This window comes from Terrapene carolina, unplaced genomic scaffold (assembly GCF_002925995.2).
Source record: "Terrapene carolina triunguis isolate 2854851 unplaced genomic scaffold, T_m_triunguis-2.0 Scaffold210, whole genome shotgun sequence".
NCBI classification, from domain to species: Eukaryota; Metazoa; Chordata; order Testudines; family Emydidae; genus Terrapene; species Terrapene triunguis.
The window spans coordinates 8,302,601-8,314,181 of record NW_020664561.1 but is presented as its reverse complement, the minus strand read 5'-3'; the positions used below and the strand labels follow the sequence as shown (position 1 = coordinate 8,314,181).

The following is an 11,581-nucleotide window of genomic DNA, read 5'->3' as shown; positions in this document are numbered from 1 at the left end:
CTGGGAAATGTAATGTCACAGCTAAAGAGGAGGTGGAAGAATTATTTAGCATAAGTAGTTAACATATTTCAAGGGACATTCAAGGTGAAGTGGCCCATTAATACCTCTCCAATCATAGGGGGGGAAATTGGGGGTGTGGAGGGATGGTTTAAGAGGGTTATAGATTGTTGTAATGAACCATAATTCCAATGTTTCAGTCTATGATTTTCAGTATCTAGCAAGTTATGAATTGCAGTTGAAATTTGTAAGTAATTTCCCCCCCATGATGTCGGTCTATTTTTAAACTAGACTTTGAAACTAATCGACTGCCTTAGCCCTCAGCTGGCTTGTGCAAGGGGTTACCATAAAGCTGTTATGAGATCCTGTTGAAGCTGTTCTACACATACATCTAAACTAGAGCCTTATGTAACAAAATCTGTCTCAAGATACACCCAGAGCCAAATACTCCAGGGATGATTCATATCCCAGGTTTGATCTGAATTTTGCAAATAACTCCTATCTTTGTAGTGGTCTAAACAAAACCCCTAGAGCTGAACATGCCTGAGCTTTGTGGTGTTGAAATCCAAACCTGGATCTGATTTTTGCAGCTTGGACCCATCTCTACTGTTTTCCAGCCACCTTTGGAAGCTCTGGCAAAAGCGTCTGTTGCCTGCTGAGAATTCTACTGTGAAATTCAGGGACAAATTCCCACATTGGAAGGAGTGAAACATCAGATTGAGATGGCACAGTTCTCCCTACTATGACAACCCTGGGGCAGGGTTTCTTTTTTATAAACTCCTGATTATGGAGGTTTATTAATAAGCCTATTAAAACGTGCTAAGGACAGAAACTTGGGGCCAAATTCTCTCTAGGTATAACGCCATTATTTCAATGACATTACATCAGCAGAGGATTTGGACCTCAGTGTGTGATGCGGATAGGAACTGAGGTGGAGAGCAGGAAAAGGAAAAATAATTAGGGATAAACGTGGCTTTGAAAAAAAAAAGCTGATGGCCAACAGCCAGGTTCCTAAAGGGCAAGCATTCGGAGCCTAAACTCCCACCCAACCACACATTCCTCATCACAAGTGTTCTGTCTGGCTGGCAGCATCAGTAGAGAAGCTAATGACTGACTGGGCCTGGAGAATGAACTCCCTTCTCAGCTTTAGGGACGGTCCTCCAGATCTAGTCTGAAGCACATTGGCAGGGCATTTGGGGAATGCTCTAGCTGCTGCACACACTTTGCCTGTTCTGTGGTTAAATGGAGCACTTGGAAATAGAAAACAGAGGGCTGTCGGCCTTTCGAGGGGGGTAAAAGCAGCATCAGTACTGAAAGCTGTTCCACAAATAATACTAAGCCCTTGTAACTAGCTTCTGGGTTGCATAAGGATGGTGGAGGCAGGTGCATCATGCACTCTGCACCGCTTGTCTCAGCACCTGCCTCTCCGGAGTTACTACTGCAACATCCTCCACTGAAGCCAGCTTGCTGCTTCTTCACCAATGCTGGATCAGGGGCCTCTCTTTGCTGAACCAGGAGCCAGAGCAGAGCATTCACTTTGGCCCCATGTTGAGAGGACTAGGAAACGGTGCCAGCACCCTTAGATTTACGGAACTCTTCCCTAGGGAATTATGGGAGTTTGACTTCTCTAAGGCAGAGATGGACAAACTACAGCCCGCGGGCCACATCCGGCCCGCTGGACCGTCCTGCCTGGCTCTTGAGCTCCCGGCCAGGGAGGCTAGCCCCCGCCAGCAGCCTCAGCTCGCCGTGCCGTCAGTGCTCTGGGCGGTGGGGCTGCAAGCTCCTGCCAGGCGCAAGAGCCGCCGGGTGTAGTGTATTAAATTGTTCCCCATAGGAATGTGCTAGTTACGGAACACCAGGACTAGCAGCCGTAAGTAGTACATCCTAAGTAGCACATTCCTATGGGGAGCAATTCAATACACTAACCCTAACCCTGCTCCCTGTCCCCTGACTGCCCCGACCCCTATCCACACCCCCGCCCTTTGACAGGCTCCCCGGGACTCCCAAGCCTATCCAACCCCCCTGTTCCCCGTCCCCTGACACCCCCCCAGAACCTCTGCCCCTTCCAACTGCCCCCTGCTCCCTGTCCCCTGACTGCCCCTGTGGACTCCCTGCCCCTTATCCAACCCCCCTGCCTCCTTACCATGCCGCTCAGAGCACCAGGACTGGCAGCCGTAAGTAGTACAGTAACTTCTCACTTTAAGTCGTCCCGGTTAACGTTGTTACATTGCTGATCAATTAGGGAACATGCTCATTTAAAGTTGTGCAATGCTCCACTCTTACCTTGTTTGGCTGCCTGCTTTCTCCACAGCTGGCAGCCTCCCTACGCCCCCTCCTCCCCTCCCCACAGCACATCCCGCCCGCCGGCAGACCCCGCGGATCAGTGCCTTCCCCCTCCTCCCCTGCCTCCTGCCCACAGCAATCAGCTGGCTTGTGGCATTTTGGGGGCAGGACGGAGGGGGGAGGAGCGAGTACTCGGCGGGCAGGCTCCCCCTCCCTCCGGTCTCCCGAATGCTGCAAGCCAGCTGATTGCCCCAGGCAGGAGGTGGGGGAGGGAGAGGGAGCCTGCACCAAGTCCTCGCTCCTCCCTCCTGCCTCCTAAACGCAAGCCAGCTGATTGCCCAGGGCAGGAGGGAGGGGGGAGGAGTGAGGACTCAGTGCGCCTCCCCGCTCCCTCCCCTGCCTCCTGCCCGGGACAATCAGCTGGCTTGCAGGGTTTAGAAGGGAGGGGAGGGAGGAGCCTGGGAAGTAAAGGGGGAGGAGGTGGGGGGGGGGGGAAAGAAGAGGCAGGTCAAGGATGGGGTCTTGGGGGAAGGGGAGGAGTGGGTGGGCTGAGGGTTGAGCACCCCGCCCCTGGTGCTTGCAGAGTAGGGGAAGCTGCTGCTGCTGCGCAACATGCTTCTCCTAGCCTACAGCACCTTCAACCTCCTTGCCTGCCTCATCTCCAGTGCCAGTGGGCTGTGCCTGTGTAGGGTAAGGCAGGGGGACCTCCCAACTATAGTACAGTACCTGTATTAAATTACTTGTTTAAAATGTATATAATGCCTTTTGTCTGGCAAAAAAAAAAAAAAATTCCCTGGAACCTAATCTCCCCTATTTACATTAATTCTTATGGGGAAATTGGATTCGCTTAACATCGTTTCACTTAAAGTCGCGTTTTTCAGGAACATAACTACAACGTTAAGTGAGGAGTTACTGTACATGGTAAATAGCGCATTCCTACGGGGAGCAATTTAATACACTACACCAGCCTTCCATACAATTTTGGAACCCCAATGTGGCCTGAGGGCCAAAAAGTTTGCCCACCCCTGCTCTGAGGTAACCAGATTATCAAAGTTCAGGGGCGGGGGGGGACCCCATATGTCACACCTACTCCATGGGGAACCTGTTCCCTGCATTCACCCCATCTCACCCCTGGGCCCCACACTCACTGGAAGCACTGTTGCCCTCAGGGACTGTGGAGAATGGTTTCCCAGAGCGCTCCTTCTAGGGAGGAGGAGCCACCGAGTGTACAATAGGGGCCAGTTTTAAGGCTCCAAATTTGCAAAACAGACAGCTGAAAAACAAGATTATCCTGCAAAAAAGAACAGGACATCTGGTCACTTCATCCCTCTCCCACAATTCCACTGGGCTCCCTGAAGGCCAGTCTGAATTCCTCCATAAGCCACTGCTTCGGGGAGCTGTGCCAAGAACTGTGGGACAGTTATCCAGAGGGCAGTGCACCTGCGACGATGATACAATGCTAGTGTGGATGTGGGGCAAAGCTACAAGCGACCTTCACCCAAACCAGCATGGCTAATACATACCCACAGTACTTACACCAGTGCTATTCCACTAGATTGGCTACTGTTCTATTCTACAGAGGTTCTTAGGTCACTTCATCACCATAGTATCTGTATGCAGTATGTACCAGGGGTTCAATTCTCTAGTGTAGATAAAGCCCATGAAAGAACTACAGCAACCTTCCACTGGTCCACCTCAATAGTGGCCAGTGGTAGCAGTTGATATAAATCTAGTGTCACAACCAGCACAGACAGGTGTTGCCTTTAAAAGGGAGTGGGAAATTCTAGGAGAAACACAAACCAGTTGTGAATTCCCATCCTTTCTAAAGCAAAGAAACACAAAACAAATCCCCATCCACGACATGCTCAGCTGACATTTCTATTCCCAACAAAGAGCAACTGTGCTTAATTTAGAGGCCCCGGCATGGACAACAACCACCACTGTTCTCCAGAGATGTTGTTTTCTCATCATTGTTTTGTTTTTCACATGCATGAAAAGGACACAGCAGCAGCTGGTGGGAGTGAGAAGAGGCGAAGCGAGCGTCTGTAAAATCTTTAAAATCAACGAGGAGTCGGGTGGCACCTTAAAGACTAACAGATTTATTTGAGCATAAGCGTTCATGGGTAAAAAACCCACTTCTTCAGATGCATGGAGTGAAGGTGCCACAGGACTCCTGGTTGTTTTTGTGGATACAGACTAACATGGCTACCCCTCTGATACTTTGTAAAATCTTTAGACACTCAGATTATTGTTTTGTAAATCTATTTAATAGTATATAAATTATATACACATACACACAACACCTTTTGGGTTCCAATTTAAATTGCCATGTGCAGACTAAATGGTATTTTCAAAAAGCAAGAGATGCTGACAAAAAAAAGGGTTACTAACCTTCCGTAACTGTTGTTCTTTGAGATGTGTTGCTCCCGTCCATTCCAATGTAGGTGTGTGTGCTCGCCCCAAGCACCGCCGCTGGAAAGTTTTCTCTCAATTGTATCAACCGGGTTGTCTCTGGTGCCCCCTGGAGTCGCATCCTCATAGAGTTGGTATAAAGGGCTCTGCCAACCCGTCATCCTCACAGTTCCTTCTTGCTGGCTAACTCTGACAGAGGGGCAGGTGGGGTGGGTTTTGGAATGCACATGAGCAACACATCTCAAAGAACAACAGTTACGGAAGGTTAGTAACCGCTTTTAATTCTTCAAGTGCTTGCTCATGTCCATTCAAATGTAGGTGACTCCCAAGCAGTTGTGCAGGTGGAGGGTTCTGAGTTCATCGGCATGCTGATTGTAACACTGCTCGGCCGAAACCCGCATAGTCTCTAGCTTGGCTGGGTGACGGCGGTGGGATGCAAAAGTGTGGACTGACAACCACGCTGCCGCTCTATAAATGTCATGAATCGGAACTTGAGCCAGCGTTGCCGCCGCCGATGCTTGAGCCCCTGTAGAATGGGCTGTCAGCGGAGGAGCCGGGACCTTCACTAGGTCACAGGATGTGTGATACAGGAAGTGATCCACGATAAAATTCTCTGGGTTGAAACTGGAAGTCCTTTCAGTCTGTCTACAATGGCTACAAAAAGCTGAGTACATTTCTGAAAAGGATTTAGTCCTTTCTATGTAAAAGGCTAGTGCACGCCTAACATCCAGCGAGTGGAGTCTTTGGTTCCTCACTGTTAGCATGTGGTTTTGGATAGAAGACTGGTAGGAAGACATACTGGTTACTATGGAACTGCGAAACCACCTTTGGTAGGAAGGCTGGGTGCAGTTGCACCTGAACCTGGTCCTTGAAGAAGACAGTGTATGATGGTTCTGAAGTAAGAGCTTGGATCTTGGAGACCCTTCTGGCAGAAGTAATGGCAACCAGGAAGGCCCCCTTCCAGCATAGACGACTGGTGCCTCCCCATACTGGGGGAGTGGGGGGGGGCACAATCTAAAGGGGAGGACACATGACCACCCCACGTCTCCTCTGCCCAGTGACCATCTCCTGCCTTGCGGCCAGCTTGGGCCCATCATGCTCTCTCCACCCTACGTTACTTGCGGGGGGCGGCTCTGTCCTCTCCCTGTGCCTCCCCCCAGAGCACGTTTGGCCGCTTTCCCTAGAAACTGGGTGGAGAGCAGGACAGAGCTGCTTCTGCCTGAGAGACCCTGGTCAGAAGAGCTATGTGTAAGCTCAAAAGCTTGTCTCGCTCTCCAATAGAAGTTGGTCCAATAAAAGATATTACCTTACCCACATTGTCTCGCTAATATCCTGGGACCAACACAGCTATAGTAACACTGCATAAAACAATGGAAGATATCTTACTGACATGGCAATATAGCAACTGCTAATCAGCAAGCTGGGTTTTTGCTAAAAGGGCACACATGCACTCAAGCAAATTAGGAGGAAGACAGCTAGGAATGACTGCAGCTGGTCAGGATCTCAGTTACATCTCACCTGAAAGAAGGCATCTCCGAGCTAAAGACATTGGTTCAGATGAAAGAACACTACCCACTGAATCTCCAGTTTAGCTTGGGAATTCCCAGCTTCATTCTGGACTCAGACTTTAAGGCCAGAAGGGACCATCGTGATCTTCTAGTCTGACCTCCTGCTCATCGCAGGCTACAGAACTTCACCCACTTACTCCTGTAATAGACCCATAACCTCTGGCTGAGTTATTGAAGTCCTCAAACCATGATTTAAAGACTTCAAATGACAGAGAATCCACCATTTACTCTAGTTCAAACCAGCAAGTGACCCATGCCCCATACTGCAGAGGGCGACAAAACACCTCCAAGGTCTCTGCCAATCGGAGTCAGAGGAAAATTCCTTCCTGACCCCAAATATGGCGATTAGTTAGACCTTGAGCATGTCAGGGAGACCCACCAGTCAGATACCTGGGAAAGCCTCCCTCCACTCGTGTGGAAGGCCCACCTGCCATGTCCTACTGCACCAAATCATGGCACAATTGCTCCATTCTCTTTTGTTGGTCCACTTTTCTAGCCTTTTCAGCCAATCCTTATCTTTTTGCAGTCCCCTTTCCATTCACTTGAGCCTACATTCTCCACAGAGAGAGGATGTCTACTGGTGGTTCCTTTGGCAGGGCCTGCTGTACTCTTACAGCTGAGAAGCATGGAAGCAGAGCAGAGAGGTTTGGGTGGGCAGGCTGCACTCCTGTACAATACACAGGAACTTCTCCTGTGATTGGCTGCATTAGTGGCAGTGGGCGTGACAATGGATGTCTGACAGCATTCAAGGAGCCACATGCAGCTTTATCACAACTAGAGCAGAATCTTTGTAGAGGGAGGTGGAATGAATCTGGAGTTGTCAAATTTTCTCCATGATCACAGCTTTTCTTGCCTGCCCCCCCCATTCCCCTGGACTCATCTGTAAGTAAATTCCACTGTAAGTGTTCTTTTCAATCTGTTTCTTGATGTTAAAGAGAAAGGCCCTATTCAAAGCAATGTTCCGTTAAAGACTAAAACCTTGTTTCCTGGACTGAACTTTATTACAAACATAAAAGGTTAGAAAGATAAATCTCCTAAAAGCACCAGGACCACAGGCCCCAACACAGATCTACTTTCCATTTGGGGGTTTTACAAGGACAACCAAAACTGCAAGACCTAAGAGCGTTTGTAACTTGCCAAGATCCCAAGGGCTGCATATACTCACATGCGTACATGATTTTTAAAAAGATAAATGCACAATCTATGTGTGTGCTTATACTGCTCCTCAATAAGTGAACAGATACTGGTCATCATTGAGTTCACCAGCAGTAAGCTGTAGTTGATCTGTTTTATCCTCATCCTGCAGATACAGGAAGAGGACAGCCCAGGCCATGTTTAGGGCTCTCCATAGGCTGTATGTGGCTCTCAGCCCAGAACAGCTCTGTTCTAACAGGAAAGTCTAGTCCTCAGCTAACCATGATTTCATGATACAGGTGACCTGAAAAAGAAGCTAAGACGTGATCTTTTCCAGGTGACCTTTTCCATACTCCACTAGGTACATTTCAAAATGAAAGGAAATGCCAAACCCACCACCACACCCCATGCCAGTGGTCCCAACCTTCCCCTCTGTACTATGTTAGAGAGAGAAAAGCAACCTGGGCTTTTTTCCTTTGCTCTTCAATTCATCCTTCCCTCCCTCCCAAAGGGAAGTAGTCACTATTATCTTCTGGAAGTTCAGTGGTATGACCCATAGTATATGCCCTACATCAGCTGATGTTTTCTGCCCTTGGAAGGCAGAGTGGCAACAATGCCGATAGTAGGGTCAGCTACAATCGCTTGCTTTGAGTCAGTTCTTGTTTGCCTCTGCTTCTGCAGCAGGCCATGCAACCTGGATGTGGTATGGCTCTAGTTCCTCAGGGGTGATGTAATCTGGAGCGTTGCTCATAAGGTCACGTCCCTTGAAGGATTTGGGGAATGCAATGACATCTCGAATACTTGGAGCTCCAGCCACGAGACAGATCAGTCTGTCAAGTCCTAGAAGCAGACACCAAATTAGATAAAATACTTGTGTAACAGCCCCACATTACTTCCCTCTGAATCTATAAAACTTTATGCGAGGTAGGAAACAACATTACTGGAAACCAGGAGAAGGTAGCACATCTGGGGAAAAATAATCAGAAACTGAGACTGAATGGACAGGCGATCATGATAAGCTGGCCTAGGGCTGACAGTGAATAGCAAATTAAATGAGTGTGCAGTGCAGTGTTGCAGAGAAAAGCCCAATGCAATTGTGCTGCAAAGGCAGAAACATCACACCATAGACCAGGAAGGTGGCAGTCGCTTACTAGGGCTTTGCTGAGACTACACTTAGAACACAGCACCTTAACAGATGTAGATAAACAAGGGTTTAGGTGTCAGGGAAGAACAAGAGCAAGCAGATGATTGGAGGGGATTGAGTTATATTAGAAGTCTAAAGGTGAAATGCAAACCTTAGTTTACAAACTATAGCCCAAACGCGCAAAACTCTAAGAGGAAAACACTACATGGCCATTGCTGTAAAGCTGTGTAAATAGCACTGGAGTCTGACCACTTCTGAGATGGATTACCACATCCTTACGGCCCTAAGCAATCTCAGATGCAGGCATCCTGTTTTTTCTGCCAGAATGAGTGACATCACAAGCACCCCCAGAGAAAGCAGAAAGCAAGCAGCTCAGATTTCCAAGTAGCTTTCTTACATCATAGCACTTGTATTAACACATCAACTACACACTCCTTACCTTGTTTGGAGATTTAAAACCTGCTTTTAAGTTTTAGAAACGCTTCTAGCAATGCACTTGAAGAGTGAAATATGCACTAGCAGGGTTCAGCGACAACCAAGTGGGAGCTATGACTGGGGAAAGGCTTCCTAATCTACAGATACACCTCTACCCCGATATAATGCTGCCCTCGGGAGCCAAAAAATTGTACTGCGTTATAGGTGAAACCGCGTTATATCGAACTTGCTTTGATCCACCGGCGTGCACAGCCCCGCCCACCCGGAGCGCTGCTGTACCGCGTTATATCCGAATTCATGTTATATCGGGTCGCATTATAACAGGGTAGAGGTGTATTTGAACCAATGGGATGAAATTAAGAAAAGGGCTGATGGGTTAAAGTTCTGTAATGGTGAGATCTTTCAGGCTCTAGAATAGTTTCCTTTGGGAAGGGGTAGGTGACCTGTTGCTTGGGACATTTAGGACTAGGTTGGATATAAACACTAGGACATGCACTGAAGGGAAACAATCCTACAGTGGCCAAGCGACAAGATGGACTAAATGACTTAATTTCTATGAGGGGGCCATCTCTAGGGCTGCAGACAAGGACTGTTCTCAGGACCCAGATGCCTGCAACCAAGTCTGCATGGAAGAACTGAAAACACAACACTATGGGAACCTGTCTCCTCCCTCACACTCGCTGCAGTCCTATGAGCACTGTGTGCCCCCCTTTGGTGTTGTCAGGTTAAGTGCTGCCTGGGATCCATGTTCCTCTCTGCATGTTCTAGGCAGAATGAAGAGAGACAGTAATGCAGGATCCGAAGTGCGGAGACAAGGTGAGCACGAACAGTAATGCCACCACTGCAGTCCCAATCAGAAGGGGAAAGGGTTTTTGCAAACAGATACAAGCCCCCTTTCTTGAAATTTAGTTTGTTGCTATGATTAGAGTCCTGATATGCCAGTGAAAAGTCACCAGCACAGCTGTGTCTTGGGAAGCATCTCCCACTGGGAGAGCTACAGTGCACCTACCTAAAGCGATTCCTCCATGAGGGGGCGCTCCACACTTCAAAGCCTCAAGCAGGTGGGAAAGCAGTTCAGGATCCTCCTGGAACATTACACACAAAATGTCATCTTGAGCAACAAACGCTTGTATTGGATTTGGAGGGGAGGCTGAGTCATCCACTCCTTGGGGCTGGGAGTCACATTTCATTACCTGTATTACCACGGTGGTGGTCACTTGGCATCCTTCCCTGCTCCCCACCAACATCACTGTCATGATGGCTAACAACGAAGCTCTACCACCTAAAGTAACTTGTCCTAAGCAAACCAGCTATCATCCAGTAATATATGTGAAACTATTTCAGAAGGCAACGCTACTTAGAAGTTATATTTTGTATCCAAAGCCAGTAATTATTTGCTTGATGTTTTAGATACAATAAATGCTTCTTTGGAAAAAGCTCTCAACTTCCTTAGTGAGACACCAGGAATTAGATAAAGCAGGGTTCAGCAACCCAGTAGTACACGGTTTTTTAATTGAAACAGAAGTCATCGTATACTGGTACTATAGACACACATAATTCTTCACCTCTTGTATGAGTTATGGTCCTTTCCTCACTCTTCACGGAAGACAGAACTGGTATTCCACCTCCAGTCCTATCTAGATTTGGGAGACAATGTTGCCTAGTGGATAGAGCACTGTACTGAGACTTGGGAAACCTAGTTTCTATACCCAGCTTTGCCAATGACCTGCTGGGTGACCTCGGACAAGTCACTTAATAGCTCCATGCCTCAGTTTCCCCATCTGTAAAATGATACCGCTCTCATTTGTAAAGTACTTTAAGATCTAAAGATGAAAAACAGTATATAAGAGATAGATATCGTAAGCATCACCATTCTCAGGGAGCTAGGAGGGAAGAAATTTACATGCCAGACTCCCAAAAGCATGAGAGGAGTGAGAGATATCAATCTCAACAGAGGAATAAGCCAGTGTATCATATCAATGGGACCACTCACGTAAGTAAACAGGTATATAAATGTTTGCGGGATTGGGTGCTATAATTTTTTACTTTACAGTGTCCCTTTAGTGTCCTCCCAAGTAGGTCATCTGTGTGTCAATGAGATGCTCCTACTGGCACAGCATTGTTGTTAGTAAACCTAATTCCTCTGGATTTCTATAACCAATAATTGCACCATTTGCAAACTAGTTTGAGGTTTTAAATGTGTCTATTTAAATTTAAAAATTCCGAGAGGACATGGGAAACTTTTGCAGGCTGTTACCTTCAGCACTGTCTCAAGAACAAAACGTTGCTGCTCTGCATTATGGATTCGGATGGAGCCACCTCCAATCTCACTGCCATTCAGCACAAGATCATAGTGCTGGCTACGGACCTGGAGTATGGGAGACAGACAAGTGCATTAGCATGCCCAGGGTGCAGTTCACTGTGCTCATATGATTAGTCTTTCAGATTGCCAACAGTCTGATGAAAAAAAGACACATTACAATTTTGCTTTATCAACGAAATCTCAGACATTTGGAGGGGGTCTAACAGGATGTTTAAACCACTACCAGGAGGAATCTTTCCAACCAAATTTCATGCTTTGGCAAGTGAGGGATGCTTGCCCTGGACC

General features: G+C 47.6%; 1 protein-coding gene across 1 annotated transcript in view; it reads right to left on the bottom strand.

Annotated features, from left to right (window-relative positions):
• Positions 1-7,952: 7,952 nt before the first annotated feature.
• The window catches only part of LOC113407310 (aspartate--tRNA ligase, mitochondrial-like), a 37,057-nt gene continuing 33,428 nt past the window's right edge, over positions 7,953-11,581 (bottom strand). The window contains exons 15-17 of the mRNA XM_026655663.1: positions 11,231-11,341; positions 9,983-10,058; positions 7,953-8,234 (exon numbers count right to left, since the gene is read on the bottom strand). Of these exons, the coding sequence (XP_026511448.1) occupies positions 8,047-8,234; positions 9,983-10,058; positions 11,231-11,341 (375 nt within the window). The 3' untranslated portion in view covers positions 7,953-8,046. The remainder of the gene's footprint in view (positions 8,235-9,982; positions 10,059-11,230; positions 11,342-11,581) is intronic.